The 24,619-nt window shown below is 49.3% G+C and overlaps 1 protein-coding gene across 2 annotated transcripts in view; it reads right to left on the minus strand.

Annotated features, from left to right (window-relative positions):
• LOC146864113 (complement component C9-like) overlaps nucleotides 1-24,619 on the minus strand; it is a 296,668-nt gene that overhangs the window by 167,115 nt on the left and 104,934 nt on the right. For both annotated transcript variants that reach the window (XM_085631143.1, XM_085631145.1), the window contains exon 5: nucleotides 20,831-20,969. In XM_085631143.1, coding sequence (XP_085487269.1) covers nucleotides 20,831-20,969 — 139 coding nt within the window. The remainder of the gene's footprint in view (nucleotides 1-20,830; nucleotides 20,970-24,619) is intronic.

The raw sequence follows: 24,619 nt of genomic DNA on the forward strand, positions 1-24,619 counted from the left end.
ACTCCGCCCCCTCGGTACACCTAGCCATTCAAAAGCTGCATCGATTAGCATCTGAGATTCATGCAGATACAGGCACCTGGTCCGTTACTGATTGGTTTTGGGGCCTTCTTACCACCTGGGGCTGGAAAATATTCATGATCCTCTTAGGAGTAGTAGGTTTTCTTTTTACTTGTTGTGTCTGCATCCAATGTGGACCTGCTTGTTGCTCCTATTTTGCCGCTCGAATTCGTCTTGCCCTCCCTGAACCTAAAGCGAGCCCGGCACGGATGGGTGCTCAATTAGCACAAAAAGAGATAAACGACATGATGCAGATAGATGAAGGCATTTTAGAAGATTAATCAGGTTTGTTAGCTACATTATGCTAAAAGGGCCGTATGTAGTATTCAAATGTATTTATCCTGTTCATCGGCGCCTTATAAAGTTAGCATAATGTATTTAGGTTAGTATTCCGACTACATAAACTGCTTCGGAAAAGGTGTTATTCCTTTTCTTCTCGTTCTTATACGTTAGAAAGGGCCGAAAACTATACTACCGCCATCTTGGATTATGACCAACCGTGCTCCAGACCACGTGATCTGCTTTGCCTACCAGTTCCCTGATTTAGCTTATGCCAGCTCAGAGACAGGTTAATTGTATTTACGGCCGAGGCCCAAGGTTACATCTGCTGTAGGGAGTATCAAGCAAATTCCTCCAGGCCTGGGACGAAAAGGGAGTCACCCTGCCGACCTTCTCTGTATAGATAGCAACCCCTTTGTGTGCACTGAAACCAAATATGGTATGAGCTCATTTAGGAGTTCCTGGGCTAACTGGTGTTTTTCCACTTGTAAGGCTTTCTATGCTGAATCTGTTATGTATAAAAGTGTGATTTTGTCAAGGAGCCAGCAGTCTTCCTCGGCGCACCTGATGGGTGAGGATCGATGAGGCTCCTCTATGTAGAGTTCTGTTGTAGCCAATAAACGCTTGAACCTTCTACGTTGCCAACTGCTTGTTATTTGATTTAACATTGCGGGCCACTGGTAAGTGTGGCCCCTGGGATAATTTTTTGATTACAACACTTTCACAGTGAACAAGAGGTGGCATGCCTTCATAGTCTGGCTGTGCTCAACAATTCCCAGACACCATATCCTCTGTATAATTGGATATCGAGTTATTTGCTGTTGTGTCCTAATTTTCATTGTTTCCAAGTGGCATGATGGGTCAACCAACTGGGGAGTGCAGGGCTTACATATGTGCGGAGTATTCTAGATGTTACTCATGATGCATTTCCTGATATGCACTGTGACCTATTTTGTTAGTCATGTGTCATATGTATACAGGTGTCTGATTATTTTCTGTCTCTTCACCTTGCCCACAGCATCATCAGGGGACACCGAGGGAGACACCTGCACGGACATGGTGCAGGGATCCAGCACCAGTGCCACCAGTGCTGGCGAGTCTGGCGCAGCAAGTGGCACGGAGGACGAGGGGAGTCAGGCGGAGGACCTGTCTAGTACCAACACCGACTACGACGCTGACGGGTCCGAGGCTGAACTCCCAGAGGGGGCAGAAGTTGCTCCAACAGCTGGCAGCAGCACTACATCTGTCACCGCCCCCTCCATTTCCATAACCGCCCTCCCAGTTGCTCCGGTCCCTTCTGTCCGTGTAGGGCAACAACATGTCTCCTTCGTGCCAGGCACCGCACCCACTGCCCCTGTCTCCCCTGCTGCCCTCACTGCTGAGTCTGTGGACATTCAGCGGCAGTTGCAGGTTGGCCAGACATCGCTGCTGAGTGTCCTCCATGGCCACACCAGACTGCTGACACAGATGGTGTCGTTCATGGAGGGCATGTCATCAGCGATGTCTGACCAACGATGTTGCTGAGGTCCATGGACTCGTCACGGACGGCAGCAGTGAGTCTCCTGCAGCCTTCGTCCCCCTCCTACCCCTGCACCATCCACACTTCCCACTCCCATGCCTGTCCCAAGCACACCCAGACATTCCCAGGCACGCACCCCACCAGACACAGGCAGCACACCAACATGGAAGGGCAAGCGCATACCTCCTGTCACGCACACTCAGGGGGAAGAAGGCATACCCACTGGGTCTGGGGCACACAGGAAGACACGCAGCCACAGTCGGGGTCCGCATTCCTCACTCCCCAGTCCCTCCAATGTCACTCCCCTCGGCTCCCCTGCCCCACAATCTGAGAAGGAGACCTACTTGGCTGTGCTGGGCCTCAGCCCCACTGGTTCACCAGCCCGCAAACGGGCAAGGCACTCCACGGGTTGGGGAGTTGAGTCCCCCCCCTGTCCACCACCTCCCCCAGTAGCGCTGCAACCCATCCCTCCGACCCCCCCCCTCCATGGGGCCTGTGGTTTCTCCGGGTGCAGGGGAGACGCTGGACGAGCTTGCGGAAGTGTGCAGCGCCCTGCTAACCATCACCTTTGGAGTCGTCTGTCCCTGCACCCACAACACCTACCCTTCCCCCTCCTGTCCCTGCGGTGCCTGGTCCTTCCCCACATGATGCCCCCCCCGTCCATGAACATGAAGTGTCTAATGTGCAGGCAAGCTAGGGGAGATGCGTGGCCATGTGTCCCCCCCCAGGACTTCGCATCTGGACTGGCCTATGGCCTTTGTAAATAGTGTCCTTTTATACGTTTTAATTTAATGCTGAATAAAGCATTTTGTTTTTCCTTTGAACACTATTGCTTTTCTGGTATTGATGTTGGTGCTGATGCTCCATGAGTTGGGGTGGTGATAATGTGTTAGGTGTCTGGGAAATGTTGCAGTCTGCTGCTCATGAGGTGGACCCTGGTATCTGCGTGCCATCACAAGGTCTCTGCAAAGATTCTTTGGTCGTGTATGCTCTTTGTGTTTGGAGACATTGTCCCAAGGAGTGTTCCTTCCTCTGTGGCACCTGACATCTTCCCTGCAGGGAGTTGCACAATTGTTGTGCTGACCTCTGTCTACATTTCCTTGGTGGGTGACGGATCCCTTCAACTATGGCCATGCCTGCTGAGCAATGTCTCCGCCTGCATCGTCTGTGCCATCCTTGGTAGTCACTGTACTTGTGTATAGAGTATGTTGCCATGCCTACATGTAGAAATGGTCCTTTTACGCACTATGCATGTGTGTACTCCCAGCCTAGCACAAATATGTTACTTGTTCAGCAGGGTATTTGGGCACCTGACTCACAATTGTGGGCATTGTATCTGTGGGAACTCCACCCTATTCCTTCCATGGGAGACAACAACTTGGTGGCTGTCCCAGCACCTGGACATTCCTATCAGTCCTGGAATGTGCGTGACAGTGTTTGTTCCCTTTGGCTCTCTTAGTTTAGTAGGCTTTAACATGACTATACAGTCTTGTGGCATGATCTCAGTGTGTGTATTGTGCTGCATCTGCCAGGGGTGGGTATGCATGTGTCATTTGTCATCACACACACATGTGGTGTGTCATGCAGTGGGGGAAGGACATCCATCCTCATGGGAGTGGGACACTGCTGTCAGTGATGTGTTGTTATGGCACTCTCAACATAGTCGCACATTGGGGATGCGTTCATACACCCATGGGGTTGTGGTCATCTGAGGATGATGTACACACCCCCATGTCTCTGTCCACTGCTGGTATTCCTCTGCACCCACCCCCATGTCTTTGTCCACTGCTGGGAGTGATAAGCACCCACCCCTCACATGTCTCTGTCCACTGCTGGGAGTGATAGGCACCCACCCCTCACATGTCTCTGTCCACTGCTGGGAGTCCTCTGCACCCACCCCCATGTCTCTGTCCACTGCTGGGAGTGATAGGCACCCACCCCTCACATGTCTCTGTCCACTGCTGGGAGTGATAGGCACCCACCCTCATGTCTCTGTCCACTGCTGGGAGTGCTCTGCACCCACCCCCATGTCTCTGTCCACTGCTGGGAGTGATAGGCACCCACTCCTCACATGTCTCTGTCCACTGCTGGGAGTGATAGGCACCCACCCCTCACATGTTTATGTCCACTGCTGGGTGTGATAGGCACCCACCCCTCACATGTCTCTGTCCACTGATGTGAATCCTAGGCAGTCACCCACCCACGCGCCTGCACCCTTGGTGCAGTACACTGCTCTCATGGGCCTACACCCCCCCCAATATACTAGTTAGATGCTGCACCAGGCCCTATGACAACATTCGTGGCGTGTGTATGCCTTGTATCACTAATGTACTGGTGCCCTAGGGGTACGCGTGATGCGGTCCATACCCACGCTTTCAGAGCGTGGGTACGGTCCTTACCTCTACATCACCACAACTATGGTGGTACGGACCATACACACGCCTTCAGAGCATGGGTACGGGCCGTACCCCTACATCACCACAACAATGAGGGTACAGCCCGTACCCACGCCCTCAGAGCGTGGGTACGGGCCGTACCCCTACATCACCACAACAATGGTGGTACGGCCCGTACCCACACCCTCAGAGCGTGGGTACGGGTTGTACCACACGTACCCCTACGTCACCCCAACAATGGTGGTACGGGCCATACCCACGCTCTCAGGGGCGTGGGTACGGGCCGTACCACCATTGTTGTGGTGACATAGGGGTATGGCCCGTACCCACGCTCTGAGGGCGTGGGTACGTGCCGTACCACCATTGTTGGGGTGACGTAGGGGTATGGCCCGTACCCACGCTCTGAGGGCGTGGGTACGGGCTGTACCACCATTGTTGGGGTGACGTAGGGGTACGGCACGTACCCACGCTCTGAGGGCTTGGGTACGGGCCGTACCACCATTGTTGTGGTGACGTAGGGGTATGGCCCATACCCACGCTCTGAGGGCGTGGGTACGGGCCGTACCACCATTGTTGGGGTGACGTAGGGGTACGGCCCGTACCCACGCTCTGAGGGCGTGGGTACGGGCCGTACCCCTACGTCACCACAACAATGATGGTATGCCATGCGTACCCCTACATCACCCCAACAATGGTGGTACGGCCCATACCCACGCCCTCAGAGCGTGGGTACGGGATGTACCACCATTGTTGTGGTGATGTAGGGGTACGCGTGGTACGGCCGGTACCCACGCTCTGAGGGCATGGGTATGGGCCGTACCACCATTGTTGTGGTGACGGGACGCGTCCGCGTCCACTTCCGTTGTGGCGGGACGCAGGGATTGGTGGACATGCCCCCCAAAGTGACCAGACCCTGGAGGTACTGTATGTACATGATATATGTGGTATCATTTGGGTAGGGGTTAAGTTTCATGCCCCTCGCCCCCTCCTTTGACCATGGGTGTTGTTCAGACCGTCTGCGGCGTCTGCGTCGGTTTCTGTGCACCAGATCGTAGGCTAGGAGGGCCGGGATTACAAGTAGGATGGGGTCCATGGCTGTCTGTGGCGTACAGGTGCTCCTTCTTCGCGTCATCCTCAATTTCCCGGGAGTTTTTGGCTGCCGTAAAAAATGAGCCGTGCGGAGTGACGTAGGCACGAATCGTACTTGCTAGTCCGTAAAACGCTACCTGACTCCGTCCAGACGTCACGTATGCTATGTCCCGGATCGGAATTGTAGGTATTTTTTAGCCGCACGTAGTTTTGTACGAATCGTACGGAAGTGGTATTTCTGTACGAATCGTACTTGCTGGTTTGTAAGGAGGATTTCCCGGGTACGAGTCGTACGGAGAATACGCTCCGTACGACCATTCGTACCCGGGTTTTACAGGATCGGAATCGGCACCTTAATGTACTTCCCACCCAATTCCCCTATAAACCCACAACCCACTCCCAATAATAAAAAATACAATTAACATTATTATCAATTAATCAATTAATACAAATAATTTTGCAATTAATAAAAATTAATTAGCAATTCGTACAAATTATTTACCCATTAATACAAATTAATTACCAATTAATAATTAATTATCAATTAATCATCAATACACATAAATAAAAAAATAATTATTTACTTTATCAAAACATATAAATATAATTAATATTTAATAAATCATAATTAAATTACTTCCCACCCTATTCAACTATAAACCCACAACCCGCTACGGAATTAAATTACACAAAAATTAAATTACATAACATTCATTAGTTTAAATAAATTAAACATACATTACAAAAATAATACATAATTTTAACACATATACTACCATACATAACACTAAAAAAAAAAATCGATATTATATATATATATATTTTTAAAATCGAAATTATGGTAATCTATATTTAAAAATTTGATATTATGGAATTCTATATTTTTTAATTCTATATTGTGGTAATCGATATTTCGTACCCCAATTTCGATATTCTGACCTATCTATATTTTGATAATTCGATATTCTGTCCACTCTATATTTTAACTTCGATATTCTGGGCAGTCAATATTTCGGAATCGATATTTAGGGTGTTCACCCCGTGGAGGAGCACCTGCCAGAGAATAAGCCAGCTCAATCACCTGCTTCAGCCACCGGCTAATGATCAGAACCATTCTTACTGCATCGTAATGTTCTGTTTGGAATACTTTCTGACCAACCCATTTCAATTGGGTCGGTCAGGAAATATTCCAAACAGATCTGAATGGCTTACGATGGGCTCGGAGAGCCCGTCCGCCATTTGGAAGGCCTTCAGTAATCCCTCGGCCAGCTCTTTCCGGCCGAGGGATTACAATTGCAGCTTCCCGCTGCCTTTGCGTGCTGGCCTTTCTGACACAGAAAGGCATTGGGAAACTGCCTTTGGGGGCCAGCAGCAGGGCCCCACATGGACGCAAGGCCGCCAAATGGCAGCCTAGGGGGCACCTATGGTGCCCCCCTGTGGATCCCTGTACCCGGTGGGAGGCACGTTTAGGTGTCTGCCACCGGGTGCAGGAATGAACTACACCTCTGTTCTTTTCAATGAGAGCATGCATTCTGTTCGGAATGCATGGTCCCATTGTAAAGAATATTATATGGGCGGGAACCGACGACAGGAGGTCGTTCGATTCCAGTACCCAACTGACGTCGGACCGACTCCGGTCCGTCCAAAATCAGAATCAGACCCTTAGTGTGATCCCGATACACTAAGAGAGCCCACTTCATGTCCAACAGGGACCTATCCAAGTCCCCGGAAGAACCAGGAACCTCTACCAGAGCCGGCAGAACCAGCTCCTGGGACTCACGGAATTGAGACTCCACCTTAGGCACAAAAGAGGAATCCAACCTCAAAACTACACCATCATCAGAAAAAGACAAGTAGGGTTCCCTGGCCATGAGAGCACCCAGTTCCCCAATCCGCCGAGCTGAAGCAATCACCACCAAGAAAATCACCTTTAAGGTGACAAACTTAATATAAACCAACTCCAATTTTTCAAAGGGGAACAACACCAGAGCCTTCAGCACCAGTCCCACAAGGGAAAAAGTGGCTTCACCACAGGACAGGCAAGAGAGGAACTGCGACGCAACCTGACCACAAGATCATCCATGTCATCCAGATTATCCCAGGGAGCCCGAAAAGCCTTAATTGGCTGTCCACTGGGCCCTCAGGTAGACACCGCCAGGTGCTTCTCAAAGCCCTCCCACAAAAATTGTAACACATCCATGAGGGACTTCAGAGTGGAAGGAAGACGTAGCTGTTGAATAGCCAGTGCTAGGTGTTGAGGCAGCCCCTGGCGCTGCAACCCCCGCCTCTCAACTTCCAGACCAAGAGACGGAGCCACGGATGAGCCAGAGATGGGACAGCCTGCAGAGGAGAAGGGAAGCACAGCACCATCCACGGACCTTGAACAGTTCTTCAGCCTGGGAATTTGGAACCAAGACTGACTGGACCAAAAAGGCACCACCACAATCACCATCCTGGACTCTCCCTGGAGACGTGCCAGAAACTGGGGAACCAGAGCAATCGAGGGAAGGCAGGCAACAAGTGGTTGGGCCAAGGTACTGTCTGGCCATCCACCCCCCCAGACCTCCACCTGAGAAGCCAGACAACAAAACCAAGGAACCTGAGCATTGTGCTAGGTAGAAAGAAGATCCAGGAAGGGTGCACCAAACCTCCTGCACACCTGCTGAAAAACATCCCTTGTAAGACACAGCTTGTGAAAGGAAGGAAAGAACCGGCAGGCCGTCTGCCACCCCCGAACATACGCAGCTCACAGGGACAGAAGGCGCTGTTCCACCCAGAAGAGCAAAGGCCAAGCCACCGCATTGAGGGACAGGTACCAACCCCCCCCCCGATTCTTCATATATGCTATAGGGACCTGGTTGTCGGAATGAACCACCAGGTTGCGCCTCACCTGCAGGGCTTGAAATCCCAGAAACAGCCCGGGAAACAACCATCAGCTCCCTACAGTTGGAGGACATTCGCTTCTCCCTCAGAGACCAGCAGGCCTACAAGGACCTGTCCCCCAGAGTAGCACCCCTAGCAAATGCGCTGGCATCTTTAGTCAATGCCAATGGGGGTCTGGCTACAGCGGCACACCCCACTCCAGATTGAGCACCAGAGTCCACCACTCCAGCTGCTGCCATACTGCCGGGAACAAAGGAATCATCAGACCGAAGTCGCCACAGCGAGGATCCCATACTGACAGCAGCCAGAGCGCGGCGGTGCAATCAAGCCCAAGGCACCAGAAACACAGCTGTGGACATGTACCCCAACATCCGCAACCACAGGCGAACAGACATACAGGACTTGCCCTTCACCTCCAGGCCCAAGGATCGAAGCACCCAGATCCATGAAACCGGCAGGAACACTCTGTTCAGGTTGGTTCGGAACCGGGCCCCAATGAACATCATGTCCAGAAAGGGCACCAGTTTACACTTCTCCCAGTTCAGGAGAAACCCGTACGCCCTGAGTGAGGAAAACATTATCCCTAGATACCCCAAGATTAGCTCCTTCGAGAAAACATGGAGGAGCCAATCGTCCAGATAAGGGTATAAGAGGATGCCTTGGAGATGAAGGGAGGCCACCAGGGGAGCCACCATCTTGGTAAACACCAAAGGGGCTGACCACAGCCCAAATGGAAGGACCAGAAACTGGTAATGCACCTCCTGCTGCAGAACCTCAGAAATTTCATGAAGAAGCTTTGAATGTGCACATGATAGTACACTCCTGCAAGTCCAATGTGCACATCAGATGGTCCTTCAGCACCAATGGGATAATCTGCTGCAGGGTCTCCATCTTGAAGGGGAGATGAAGCACAAACCGGTTCAGAGCCTTAAAATCCCAAACCAGTCAGATGCCCACGTTAGCTTTTGCCACCAGAAAAATGATTGGATAACCCCCCCCACCTCCAAGGGGAGAGCCACCTGAATGGCTCCCTTCTGTAGCAGAGAATGAATTCCCCATTCCTGTAGCCATGTCTCACAATGTCCAACACCTACGCATCGGAAGTAGACTGCTCCCATGTCTGGAGGAAGTGCCGGAGGCGACCGCAGAATACAAATTCCTGCCCCATCATATAGTCAGGAATGAGGTTTAGGAGGGAGATTTCGCCTTCCAATCCCGACGCCATCAATCTATCAATCAATCAATCAGGGGTTTTATAGAGAGCGCTACTCACCCGTGAGGGTCTCAAGGTGCTGAGGGGAGGGGGAGAGCAGCAGCTCTGGTCATTCAAAGAGGCAGGTCTTGAGCTTCTTCCTGAAGGTGCGCAGGGTAGGGGAGCGTCTAATGTTGACGGGTAGCTCGTTCCAGGCCTTGGCCGTGACGTAGGAGAAGGCTCTTTCGCCTGCTCTGCTTCTGCGGATGCGGGGGATCTCTGCCAGGGCGAGGTCGGTGGAGCGGACCTTTTGGGTACGTGGAAGGAGACTCTCTCGTTGATATATTTGGTCTGATGTTGTGGAGGGATTTGTAGGCGTGGGCGAGTAGTTTGAAGGTTACTCTCTTCTCGACCGGGAACCAATGTAGGTCACGTAGGTGTTGGGTCATGTGTTCATGCTGCGGGGTCCCGAGGATGAGTCTGGCTGCAGAGTTCTGGATGGTTTGGAGCCTGTGTAAGACAGTTCTGTTGATTCCGGCATAGAGGGCATTGCCGTAGTCTAGTCTGCTGGTTATGAGTGTGTGGGTGATGGTTTTCCTGCATTCGGGAGGGTATCCATTTGAAGGTCTTGCGGAGGGTGCAAAGGCAGTTGAAACTGGCGAAGGCGACAGCGTTGATCTGGTGAGTCATGGTGAGGGAGGAGTCAAGGATGATGCCGAGGTTCCGTGCGTGGTCTGTGGGGGTGGGTGGACTCCCGAGGGCAGAGGGCCACCAGGTGTTGTCCCAGGCAGAGGTGGAGGATCCGAGGATGAGGACCTTGCTCTTATCCGAGTTGAGCTTTAGGCAGCTATCTTTCATCCAGGCAGCGACATCCTTCATTCCTTCCTGGAAGCAGAGTCTGGTGTCTTTGGGGTTCTTCGTGAGGGAGAGGATGTGCTGGGTGTCATCAGCGTAAGATGCAATGCTGAGCCCATGTTGTCTGACGATGGCGGCGAGGGGGGCCATGTAGATGTTGAAGAGCGTGTGGCTGAGCGATGATCCTTGGGGTACTCCGCAGTTGATCTCTGTGGGTTCGGAGAGGAAGGGAGGGAGTCTGATCCTTTGGGTTCTGCCGGAAAGAAAGGATTAGATGCACTTGAGGGCGGTTCCTCATAACCCAGCATCGTGGAGTCTGGCTGCGAGGGTGTGATGTGAGACGGTGTCGAAGGCTGCGGAGAGGTCTAGTAGGATGAGGGCTGCAGTGTGGCCCTGGTCGAGTAGCATACGAATGTCATCGGTGGTGGCTAGGAGGGTGGTCTCGGTGCTGTGGCTGCTCCGGAATCTGGACTGGGCGGGGTCTAGGATGGAGTTCTCTTCGATGAAGGCGGTTTACGAGTCTCTCAGTGACTTTGGCAGCGAAGGGGAGGAAAGAGATGGGCACCGGTAGTTGTTCAGGTCCGTCCGGTCGGCCGTGGGTTCCTTCAGGAGGGGTTTAACCTCTGCCTGCTTCCAGTCATCAGGGAAGATGCCGGATTTGAAGGAGACATTGATGGTCCATCCCAATTCGGGTGCAATGGCGGCTGCGGCCCTGTGGAAGATGTGCGCTGGGCAGGGGTCCGCAGGGGCTCCTGAGTGGGTGTTCTTCTTGGTTGCGGTGGTGTGTTCGGTGGTGGCTGGATTCCAGGTTGTGATGGTCGGTTCGTTGTTGGTAGGGGTAGGGTGGGGGTGGCAGGTGTCTGGTCTCTGAAGTTGTCATAGAGGGCCTTGATTTTCATATGGGAGTAGGAGCTGAGCTTGTTGCAGGGTTCCTGGGATAGTGTGATGTCCGTGGCTTTGCTGGGGGGTTTAGTGAATTGCTGCACGACGTTGAAAAGCTCTTTTGCGTTGGTTGCGTTTGTGTGGATCTTGTTCTTGATGAAAGTCCGTTTGGTGTCTCTTATGAGCTGGTGGTATTCCTTCAGGGCGCTCCTATAGCTGTTCAGGTCATCCGTGGTTTTCTCGTTTCGCCATGTTTTCTCGAGGTGTCTGCAGGAGCGCCTGGCTTCTTGGAGTTCTGTTGTGATCCAGGCAGCCTGCAGGGAGCGTTGTTTGACGGGGCGGAGGGGTGCAAGCCTGTCGGCACAGCTGGAGATCCAGCGGTGAAGTTCTTTGGCTGCGGAGTTGGAGTTGGTCGTGGCGCTGGGGGGGGTCTAGGAGGAGGGTGGTGTTCAGGTGCTCCTCTGTGACCTTGCTCCAGTTCCTTTTTTGGCGGGCGCGGGACAGGTTTGGATGCGGTGGTGGTGTTGAAAGTGAAGTGTACGCAGTGGTGGTCCATCCAGAGGGGCTGCGAGATGTGACTGACGTGGATGTTGGTCCCTCCTGCGAAGATGGAGTCGAGGGTCTGTCCTGCTCTGTGAGTGGGGGTGTTGATGAGCTGCTTCGGTGAACAACCATTACAACGCAACTTTTACAACGCACTGCCATTACAACGAAACTGTTACAACGCAAATGCTGTGACAACGCATGCCATTACAACGCAAGTCTTTACATCGACTTGCACTAGATGGCGTGCTAACATTAAAAATAGTGTAGTTTACTATCCAAACACCTTCCCTACTGCAACGTGAACTGGAGTTAGAATAGTAAATTACCCTTTTTTAATGTTAGCACGCCATCTACTGCAAGTCGATGTAAAGACTTGCGTTGTAAAGACTTGAGTTGTCACAGCATTTGCGTTGTAAAAAATTCGTTGTAACAGCATGCGTTGTAAAAGCATGCGTTGTAACATCATACATCCAGCTGCTTCAGTCGGAGGTTGGAGAGGTTGTCAAGGAGGGTGGTGGAGTCAGGGTCGCTGCAGTTGTCGAGGTGTAAGTTCAGGTCTCCGACTAGGATGTAGTCCATGGTGGTGATGGCATGGGGTGCGACGAGGTCGGCAATGGTGGTTGTGGACTGGGTGCGAGGTCCGGGGGGTCTGTAGGCAAGGCTCCTGTGCAGCGTGGTCCTGTGGCTGGTCTGGATCTGGAAGTAGAGGTGTTCTGTGTTTGAGTGGGGGTTGTTATGTTATGTTAAAGTGGATTTGTAGAGCGCACGGCTACTCAGAAGAGTGTCCCAGTGCTAAGACAGAAAAGCACACAAGAGGAACCAAGAGGAGGGGAAAAGAAGAAAGGAGAAGAGGAAAAGATGATTTAAGATGTTTTTTGGAACAGCCAGGTTTTCAGTTGTTTCCTGAAAGCAAGCAAGTTGGTAGTTTCCCTAAGTGGGAGAGGAAGCTTATTCCACAGTCCAGACACTAGCACTTGAAAAGAGCGACTGCCTCTACGGGCTCTAAGGTACTTGAGAGTGACCATAAGATGTAAATGAGCAGATCTGAGAGATCTGCTGGGAACATAGAAGGAAACTCTTCTGCTTATGTACTTTGCTCCCACACCATGCAGGCACTTAAAGGACAAAACCAGGGCTTTGAAACAAATTCTACTGCGGACAAGTAGCCAATGCAGATTATTAAAATGGTGCGAAATCCGCTTTCTAATCCCGAGACTCAGGACAGCCCTGGCTGCCCCGTTCTGCACGACCTGCAATCTGTTGAGTAAGGACTCCAGGAGGCCTAGATAGAGGACGTTGACATAGTCCAATCTAGAGATGATAAGGGCCTGAATTACTATTTTTCTGTACAGGGTCTGTAATAGAAATAGAAACCACCGAAGCATCTTCAGGAGACCAAAGCAGGTCCCGGTTACTGACTGCACCTGGACTGCCATAGAAAGAGTGTCATCCATTGTTACTCCCAGATTCTTGACAGTCCTAACAGCAGCCTGTGGAGGAGACAGATCTTGTGGCCACCATTGTTTCCAAGCGTCCAGCGGGGGGCAGCCGAAGAAAATGATCTCGGACTTCTCTGAGTTACATTTCAGATGGTTAAAGTTAAACCAAGCAAAAATGTTCTTAAGGCAGTTGTTAATCTTCTCCCCATTGAACGCTTCTCCCTTCCTACAGGTAAACAGCAGTTGAGTGTCATCAGCATACGATATTATTGCAACCTCGTTCTCTTCAGCCAAAATAGCCAGAGGGGCCAAGTACAGATTGAAAAGTAAGGGGCTCAAAGTAGAGCCCTGTGGTACACCCACACTCAAAGATGGTATACTGGCAGATAAGGGGGGGTGACCATAGCTCCTGATTTCTGTCCTCTAAAAAGGAAGCAAACCACTTCAGCACCGTGCCCTCAAAACCACCCGCACTCAGCCTCTGAAGGAGGTGGCCATGGGGCATCGTGTCAAAAGTCGCAGAGAGATCTAAGAGAACCAGGACCGCCCTGCCACCAGCATCCAAGGTCTCTTTGATAGATTCAGATACTTCCGGCAATGCCGTCTCTGTACTATGATTCTGCCTAAAACCAGATTGACTAGAATGAAACAGATTATTGGCCTCTGCAAAATTGCTGATTACTGTATGAACATATTTCTCAACTGTTTTTGCAAAGAAAGGGAGAAGAGAAATGGGTCTATAATTAGCGGAGACCATTGGGTCATCCGTAGGTTTTTTTAATAGAGGAATAATTTTCGCGCTCTTCCAGCATCTTGGTACCTGGCCGTTAAGGGATGTGTTTACCACACAGTTGACAATAGGATTCAAAATCTCTGCCATGGATGCCAAGAATTTTGCCGGGCATGGGTCTACAGGCGAGCCAGATTTCAAGCCCTTCATTATTGCTAGTGATGTCTCTAAAGGCATAGGCGGGAAGATGGAAAGGCAAGCCCTCTCTTCCTGGTACTGAGTAACAGTCTGAATAGTGGCAGACCCATCATTCACACTAGAGCTGTCAAACGAGGATTGTATAGTCACGTTCTTTGTGTAGAAGAAATTTGCTAAATTACCAATCCACTCGTTGGAGGGAGGAACTAACCTGGACATCACCCTAGGTGAAGAAAAACTTTTGACGATGTCAAAGATTTCTCTACTTTTATTTCCTGCCGATTCAATTTTGAAGGCAAATAAATTCTTCTTAGCTACCTGTATCTGTTTGTGGTAATCTTTTAGGGCCTCTTTGTAGTTCCTTTTATTTTCAGCCTTAAAGTCCTTCCTCCAAACTCTTTCCTGGCATTTACAGTCCTTTCTGCTCTTATGTAAGGTGTCGTTGAACCAAGGGGCTGAACGTCTAAATGTTCTAAGTGAGCCTGGGGTAGGAGGGGCAAGGGTTAAAGTACCCTGTGCAATCCACTTAACCAGAGCCTCTGCATCCAACTCTATGTCACCAGTGAGTAAAGGAGGGTGTAGATCTAATTCATGTTTAAGAGCATCCGGAGTAACCTTATGAAGATGTCTGGAGGTGGAAGATGGCTGCTTAACCTGAGACGATGGGTGCATTGGCAAATTAGATAATGATCAGACCAGAGAAGGGATAGAGGAGGCTCTGTCTGAATTAAGCAATTTGCAAATACCTGATCAAGGATATCACCTTTTTCATGCGTAGAGGCATATATACATGGACTGATAGTGAGCACACCCAGTGATTCTATCAAGGAAATCGTCTCTAAGGCGTCCTGTTGATCCATATGTATGTTAAAATCCCCTTAGATGGGGAAATGTTTTAATCTAGAAGCCACAGGCGAAATGACATCGCCGATGGACTTTAAGAAAGCCCCTGCCAGCCCTGGGGGTCTGTACAGGAGGACTCCTGCCAGGCACTGATGGGGGGGGGGGCCTTCAATTTCCTCCAGGGGAATACAAGTAACGGTAATATTCGTTTTGCTAATAATAGCGATTACACCTCCCTTGCTTCCAACCCGATCTTTCCTTATAATAAAGTAACCAGGTGGAATGGCTGAAGCTATGGTTGGATTGGACGAATCCGAAAGCCAAGTTTCAGTCAGAAACAAAAAATCAGGTTTGGTTTCAGATAGTATATCATAAATGTGCAAAGCATGTTTATTAAGCGATCTACAATTTAACAGTAGGGCCTCGATGTGTTGTTGTTCCATATCCATAGCAACCCGCTCCTCCTGTCTATATGGATTGTCCTTGGCTTGGGCAAAGTAGTTAGGGTGTCATTAATGTCGCCCTGACTACAATATTTACACTCTATAACAGAAGCACTGGTCTCAATATCAATAATCTTATTGCATTGGCAGGAGGAGCGCAACCCAATGATGGTCTCCCTGTCATATGTACAAACTTTATTAGCTGCTTGGATCACACCGGCAGAAAATACGACCGCGGCCACCTACGGGACGCAGACGGGCTTGCCTTTGGCGCGCTGGCTGGGCACGGCCGCTGTGCGACCGGGCGTCCATCTTGTTTAAATGCCGAGCCGTTGGCGGAAATGACGGAGGCAGGGGGAGGAGCCGCGTCCCTCCACATCAATCGGTCACTACGAGACTGTGGTGGACCGGGGACTGGCTTTGTTCTAAAAAAGATCACCAGTCAAAAATAAACATGCAGAATGACCATAAAATTCCCCCCAACAGCAATTCCCCAATTACAAGAGTTTTTTTAAATTAAAAATGCAAACCCAGCCAAGAGAATCAGAGAGGCACGCGCTGCAGTCACCACACAAAGCTTAGTGTCATGCTGGAGGTGGAGAGTCGGAGGGAGCTCTTGTGTGCGATGGCAAGTCCTCCTCCTGGACAATGGGGGTGGTCCTTCCGCTGGATCTTGTATCCGTCAGGAATGACGGTGGCGATGTTGGGGCCAGAGGTGGCGTTAGTCCAGGTTTCCGTGAGGAAGGCGACATCGGGCAAGAGGATGTCGAGCAGGTCCCAGATCTCTACGGCGTGTCTGTGTAGAGAGCGTATGTTGAGGAGGATGCATGTCAGGGCCTCGGAGGTGACTATAGATACCTGCCCTAAGAGTGAGATGGGAATCGGAATAGAACTTACAAAGGGAGGCATCAATGTTCTTATCCACAACATCCTTGATGACCCTATTTTTCACCAAGGAGGTCCGCCCCACCACACTGGCCAGAAATTAATCCATGGGAATGGCATCTGACTGGTCTTTCTAAATATCCTGCAAGGGATACAATTTTGCAATGAAGCGGGGCAACATGATCTTATCCAGGTCCCTTCACTCCCTCTTCAGGACCTCAGAAATGTACTGATGAAAAAGCACATTCAGGGGTGCCAAAAATCTGGAAATGCCGCAGCAAGCCCCCAGATGAAGTTGAAGGGATTTCCTCATCTGGGAAACCCATATTAGACTTCGCATGCCTGATCAAGTTCGGCAGCATGTATTTGGAAACATACTTCTCCCCATCAGATCCTCAGGCCCTTGCCCCTCCACCTCAGACCCTGAAGAAGAAGTAGACGAAACAGGCCCCATACCCTTAGGCTTAATGGAGTCCCTCATCTCCAACAATATCTCCTGAATCAATATCTTCAATTTAGTGTCCCCACACTCCCTGCGGCGTTTAGGAGGGGAAGGAGAAGAGCTGGAGGAACTAGAGGCAGAAGAGAAAAACTCAGCTCCATGCTTACTTTTTCAGGTATGTTTCCCCATTATCTATTATCAGAAGAAACCACAGAACACAGTAGTGCAACACAAACCGAGAGTAATAAATGCATCAGCTATGCAGTACTTACCCCAGGAACAAAATATTTTCCACCACCAAACAACACAAAGTAACATAACCCCCCAGCCAGCCCAGGCACACCCTCTGTGACCGGCGTGCCTGAACCCAGACCCACTGTCCTCCATGTAGTAAACCAGGCACAGCCGCAGCTCTGCTCAGCAAGCTCCGACGTGCCAAGACCTCCACCATCTGCCAATCGGGCCCGGCCATCAGGCAGACGTGACTGTGACCCAGAAGCACCCCAGCCAACAAGGGCATGTCTCCCGGCAAGCCCCGCAGACTGCAAAGAAGATGGTTGCAACAGGAACCACCGACTGCAGCTCCCACCCCGCTGAAGCAGCCCAGCAAATCCTCGTCCCATTCTGTCTGAGACAGAATAAAGAACAGAAGAAATGATGGGTAAGTACAGTTTATGTACTCCCGTTGGGAGGTGGTGGGGAAGCAGCATTCCTTGTGGGTTTTTTTCTGTCAGGAGATGATAGAGCTCTATAAGTAATGAATGGGACAAGAACCTAGGGATCTGGGGGTAATGGAGATTGTTCAACTAATTTACGACAGAGGCGTGGAGAGCATTTAAGTCGTTACTGCTCAGCATACATGCTGCACACTTGTTGTTCTGTTTCGGGGCCTTGACACACACTCCCTCCTTTGTAGCCTTAGGTCAGTAGGGGCCAGGCTGGGCCCTTTTCAGCTCGAGAGCACAGAGGACCTCAAGCTGAGCCAAAGCCAAGCACTTGGCTCCAGCCAGTCTCATTCAGTCGTGCTTTGTAGTCCATTCTGACTAATGAATAGTGTTTACACTGCACCCACTACACAGCATGGCCCACAAGGCATAGCCTGGGAGCAGCTGCAGGTCTACGTAAGCAGCACACAAACAGACGCACGTGAAACTTCGGATGGCTCGCAGACCAATGCGACCGAGTGTAGGCAGGCACTACTGCCTCCAATCTGGGGCAGGCTCCAGCCAGGCTCATTCAGTGGTGCTCTGTACTCAACTTTGACATATGAGCAGTGTTTACACCAGGGCCGGCTCTAGGGTGGTGTCACCGGTGCCACCGCATCAGGTGCTGGCTTCCTGGGGACGCCATGTTTGCAAGTTTATTTTGTTTTTAAAGCATCAGCTTCTCTGTTCCTTTCCTCCAGCAATTACCAGCCCTCACAAAAATGTCAAGTCAACTCCTGTGATTAATGTTCTTCCTGGAGAGAAATTGGAGTTTTGTAAAGTTGTTGTTTTGACTTATGTTAAGGTAGTGCAGAGGGTTAATATGCCTGCTGCAAAGAACGTGTACCATGTAGATTACAGAGTGCATGTAATGTAAATAGATCAGCAGGTTACTGATTTTTTTAAAAGAGACATCCTTTTGTCACTTGCAATTTATAAAGTCCTAATATAGAACAGTGAGGTATTAACTGTCATCATAAAGTTGCATACACACTGCAAAGTAAACATTAAAGCATAGATTAATGTTGCAAAAAGGGTTAATTTGGGTAGAAATCGATTCATATTATTAAAGAAAACTCCCAACTATGCTGTTTCTATTTCAACTCTGAGTTTGTGCTTCTCCACACTAAGCACTCCTAAACTATACGGCCTACTAGTATGGATGAAATGTGACTCCTACACTTTTAGTCCATTGGCTTATATAACATTTCCTTTAAGCTAATTTACACACCTATGTTTGATTGTCTCTGTGTAATGTGTGTCTCATGCAAGGTGTTCTGACATCCTTTACTGATATGAGTGGCGCTATATAACTAATTCAATGCATCTGAGAGAGAGTGGTTATCAAGACTTGGTCACCGTTAAGGGGTGCTAGTGAGAGAATCCATGGTGGAGTGGTCATTGGGGGGGCGCCAACTAACATTGTCACACTAGGCTCCACCAGCGCTAAAACAGGCCCTGGTTTACACTGCACCCATGATGCAGCATGGCCCATGAGAGACAGTCTGGGAGCAGCTGCAGCTCCATGTCAGCAGCACACAGAGAGTCGCAATGTGAAACTTTGGAATGCAAGCGAGTGTAGGGAGGCAGGCAGCTCTGCCGCCAATCAAGAACAGGCTATGAGTCACGGAATGTGAAACATTCTATAACCATCCTCCTGATTGGCTGCTCTGTGCTAGAAATCAAACGGGAGAGAGAACTAGTTGTCAGCTTGCCTTATTAGTGCAGTTGGTGTATGTGACACTCACCCAGTATTGCTATAAAGTGGATATAAGCCTCAAATGCGTTAGTCTAACCCCTGATGTGTGACACTTGGCAGTGCTGCAGCGGGTCAATGCTAATACCAAAAATTGTGGAACATGTACTACAGTTCTTAAACCTGTGCAAACAATTATGCTTAGAGTGAGTTCTGCTGGAATACTTATTTCGTTTTTATGGCGATTAGCAATCAGTTAATGTCTACTAGTGATCTAGAGGCCAGTGAAGGTTGCTTTGCATATTATCTTCTGGTTTCAGATACTCATAAATGTTGGGATAGCATATCACTCCTTGTAGGCATAATAGCATGTTTCCAGTCCCGACATTTTATACTTTTAAATCATTGGCTCAATTTAGCAAATTAAATCTATAATGCCTAGGCACAGATTTGCTAAATTAAAGACCATGAAACACGATGCCCTGCTTACATGAAGCGATACCCTGGGGACATGTTCTTATGCAGCTACTTCAAAGAAATCTGTACTACATAAAACAAGGCGACACATTAAACAAAGATTGCCAAAGCCAATTGTTCTGCTTTTAATGTGCTGACATATAAAAACAGATGCATGCACAAAGTCGGTTTGCATGTATTAGCAAATTAAAGCCAGGACTATTGCTATTGCTATTGCCTTTGTACATGGTTATTATCTCTTGTTGAGACAAGACTGTATGTGGCTGTGTGACAGGAACCAAGTATGCGTTTACCACGCATGCCCGTTCCACGCGGTTTTAACCATGCATATGCCTTTACCACGCATGCCTTTACAATGAAATATGCGTTGTTAACACAATTATGGCAATGGCATATGCATGGTTAAGACTTATCAGACTTACCCTGCCCTGAGTCCTAATACTACCACCCTCCCTCCTGAAACCCAACCCCCTCCCTCCACAAGCCCTAAAAACTTCTCTGCCCCCCAAGTCCTAAAAATACCCCGCCCTGCTCTAAGCCCTAAAAACTAACACGACCCCCATCAAGCCCTAAAAACTACCTTGGCCACTCCCTAGCCCAAAAAAGTATCCAGATCCCTGCCTCCCTGCCCTGAGCCCTAAAATGGCCCCCCAAACCCTGACTCTGAGACCTAAAACTACCCCCCTCCCTCCTGAAAACCAACTCCCCTCCCCCAAACCGTAAAAACGTCCCTGCCCCCACAAACCCTAAAAATTACCCTGACCTCCCCTAAGCCTTAAAAACTACCCTGACTCACCCAGCCCTAAAAATTTCCCTGACCTCACCCAGCCCTGAAAACAACCCTGACCCCACCAGCCCTGAAATCAGCCCCCACCCTTAACAACTACCCCCACCCCCAAAATACACCCCAGCCCCATTCATGTCCGCGCGTTCCCTCCCGATCCTTCCTGCTTCTGCCCAGCAGCTGCTAGACCGTACACTGCCTTAACCACGCTTATGCATGGTTAAGGCACGCGCGGGAGTGCCTGTGTTGTTGAACACACGTGGCTCTGCCCCCGTTGATCCGACTGTTTCCCCTGCATGCTGGTGTGTGGATGTTTTGATAGAAGTTGTTTCTTTTTGTAAGATGTAGTTGTATTTACTCAGTGTACACATTTAGTTTATTTCCATCTGACTGTTTCTTTTCCACATAACTTTTACTTTTTTCTCAGCCAAAAGCGAGCAGCAATGGAACACACACCAATGTTTAATATGATTAAGGAGAGATGGCTTTACCTCATAAGTAAGAGCAGCAGTATTCCATGGCTTGCGAAAATAGGTTCTTGTGTGGCCATCAAAAACTCTGTCACAGATCCCGTTAAAGTATTCATTATAGAATGGACTGCCCCTCGTGTCCATCCCTAAAATGTTGACTCTGTAAGAACGTCAAAAGCAGGTAAGTATCGAAAGAAGAGAAATGCTGCAAATTCACTGATCAGAGGAAACTAGTGCACGAGGTGTGTACTGTCATCAACTGAATGCACCAATAAGCGATATGACTGCACTGCAGATACATAAATGCTCAGTGTCATGGGTTCAGAAACAACCTGTTGCAAAATGCCTGAAAATTTATTTTGAGCCTTTAAAGGTTTTATGTGTCATTTAAATCAGTTAAACAGAGATATGATGCACAGCTAACCAACTGCCATTTTTAGGTCTTGCCCAAAAAAACATTTAGGTGCCGATTCCGATCCTGGAAAAACCCTGTATGAATCGTCAAACGGAGCGTTTTCTACCGACCGACTGAAAAATACATACGAATGTGACCCGGGACAGCGCATACGCGACATTCGTACGGAGTTAGGCAGCTTTTTACGTACCAGCAAGTACGATTCGTACCGACAGCACTCCGGACAGCAATATTTTTACGGCCCCCAAAAAGTGCCGGTAAAGCGAAGTACGCCGCGAAGCGTGAGGAAAAGGGGGCCCGGTACGCGCCGAACACCCCCCACCCCCGTATGTACGGAGCATACCCCCACCCGTGTATGTACGGAGCGTACCCCCACCCGTGTATGTACGGAGCGTACCCCCACCCGTGTATGTACGGAGCATACCCCCACCCGTGTATGTACGAGCATACCCCCACCCCACCCGTGTATGTACGGAGCGTACCCCCACCCGTGTATGTACAGAGCGTACCCCCACCCGTGTATGTACGGCACTGGGGGTCCGCACCGTACATACACGGGTGGGGGTACGCTCCATACATATATGGGTGGGGGTACGCTCCGTACATACACGGGTGGGGTGGGGGTATGCTCCGTACATACACGGGTGGGGGTATGCTCCGTACATACACGGGTGGGGTGGGGGTATGCTCTGTACATACACGGGTGGGGGTACGCTCCGTACATACACGGGTGGGGTGGGGGTACACTCCGTACATACACGGGTGGGGTGGGGGTACGCTCCGTACATACACGGGTGGGGGTACGGCACGTCCATCTGTGGGGGGGCTGGGGGTATGGCGCGTCCATACGGGGGTGGGGGCTGGGGGGGTGTTCGGCGCGTACATACGGGGGGCTGGGGGAGTGTTCGGCGCGTATGCGGGCACATGTTTGGTTGCTATTGAAGTTCACTCCGAACGGTCTTTTTTCCATACGGTTGTACATTCGGACGGACGGGACGGATCATACTTGCGCGCTCGGACTTCAGTTTTCCGATTCGTCCGTAAAACTGTCCGGGGAGGTGTCGGACACTTTTCCCGACCCGAGGACGTGTTGGGGAATTTACCCAATGCGATTCGTATGGACTTTTTCACATACGAATCATACTTGCCAGTTTGTACGGGACTTGTACGATTCATACGGAAAAAAAATCCGGATACGATTCGTACGGGGAAACTTTTTAACGGATCGGAATCGGCACCTTAGCTGTGATGGAGCGCAATAGTGCTCTAAAATTGTAGGGGTGCATTATAATCATTGATAGTCCGTACCCGCATATATTCCTTTGTATTAATATTTGGTCATTAGAAAATGTGTTGTAATAATAAAATTGCAAGTGAATTGATAGAAATTGTTTCATGCCATGCAAGAGAAACAAAATGGCATTTATGTTTGGAAAGAGTAACCTTTAGTATATTGAAAAGCTCATGTGTGATGTAATGCATTTTGATTTAAATGTGCACCATGTTGGAGTCTGCATGTGAAGATGACTAATTGTGCTTAGCATGTAATAATTGTAAATGATTGCACAGGAAAGCACCGTTAACTTGTGTGTATGATTTGATGTTTAAAGCCTAAATCAAACGTTTACTTTTGTGTATTGAAGGCCTAAGCGTTTATTCTTATGTTGGCCGATTTGTGTAGGCCTGAAAATGTAATCTCCCTGGTAAGCTCTCTTATTTGGAGGTAGTCAGCGAATTTCATGTGTATGCAAGGTTGTTCTTTTCAAACGTTTCCGTTGCAGGTAGAAGAAGCTGCCTTTGTTAGTTAGAACTAATGCCTTTTGTTTTAGGAGTTAGGCATGGAGGAGAAGTGATACTTTGTAAACGGAATGTCGATAATTGGGAGCCAGTGTTCTTTCTCACTGAGGAGGCCTGGAAATCAAGGTCATCGAGCCAAACTTGGATGGAGTGAGGAAGACGGTGGAAATTTACCTATGAGAAGTGCCCAGTGAGATGAGGTGATCTGTGGGCGTATTTTGCACCTTTGCATTTTGTATTAGGGAGGGTTGAGTCAGAAGAAGGGGGTTGAGTCAGGAGAAGAGGGATGCGAGAGGAGAAGAAAGGGAGAAAGAGAGAGCCTCTTAGAACGAGCTCTGTAGCTTTGGCTACTTGACCCATACAACGTGAGTGTACGTCTTAGGAAGTCTTCACGAGCTGACACCTTTAATCGATCTTACCTGGGGAATGCTAAGTAGGGATGTCACCTTAGAGATAGAGTAGGGATAGTCTAATGCTTTTCACTTTTCAGCCGCAGATGAAATCTGACTTAGACGTTGGGGAAGTCCTTGCTTGTGTTCTGTTTCTGGAACTTTTCTTTCTTTTCATGATCTATCGGATTAAGCTCACTCATAGATATGGCTTTGTATTAGTTCCCATGTACTTTTAAAACCTCGTCCTGTGGTGCTTGTACATTCAGTTGCTTCTGGCTTTGTAATAAAACCACTAAATTGGAATCTGGAGTCTGTAATCTTTTGATTCATAATCATTGGAAAATATTGGATTGCCTCAGATGAGTTATTCTCCTATTTACACTTCTCAGCAGGTAACAAAAGATCCATTGACCTAGGGTTCTTAGTTAAATTCTGGAGTGGGTGAAAGACTGCTTACCATGTACAATACCAGCACTTACAGTGTGCTTTGGTCAGCCCCTAGCTTAAAATAAGTTGGTTTTCTTGCCATTACATTTGTTGGCTTCTTATTCAGTGGTTTTCCTTCCTCTTCTTTTCTTTGTGTCCCTCCTCCCTCCTTCATTTTGACTGAATATCTAACATACTTCCACTGTTTACACTCAAGAAACAACAGTTTTTCTTTTTCTTTGAGCAGTCTATCAGAGTGCATGTGTTTCCTTGCTCTCTCCCCATTTTCTGCTCCTCCCCACATTCCAGTCCTGGTGCTCTCCATGCTGTTCCATCACCTCTTCGATTGCTTCTCTCTCCACTGCCCATTCCACTCAGTTTTTTCTACTGCCTTTTTAAATTTCCAACCCCCTGATCTTCTATTGCTCGCTGTAGCTCCACGCTGCTTGGCGGCATCCTGTTGCCGCCCCTCCCCCTCTTTTGCTGCACCTCCTTGTCCTTATCCTGTTTTTTCTGTTTTTATTTCTTTTTTGGACGGCTCAGAAGCTTACATTTTCTACTGAGTAACCCCTTTCATGATAATGCTCTTTATCACACATTTTTTAAATGTCCTGCCACCATCGTGGAATTGTAAAGTAAAAGTAAGAAAATGGGCGCTGCAGCTTTATCAGACATACATGCACATGTGCGGTCATACAAGTGCACATATACGACATCATGCTGGGGCTGACCATAAAGTTATAAAAATGTGCCCATCAAAGCACCAAGACCCAAATGTGT

The sequence above is a fragment of the Triturus cristatus genome, chromosome 2_1, assembly GCF_964204655.1.
Source record: "Triturus cristatus chromosome 2_1, aTriCri1.1, whole genome shotgun sequence".
Lineage (NCBI taxonomy): Eukaryota > Metazoa > Chordata > Amphibia > Caudata > Salamandridae > Triturus > Triturus cristatus.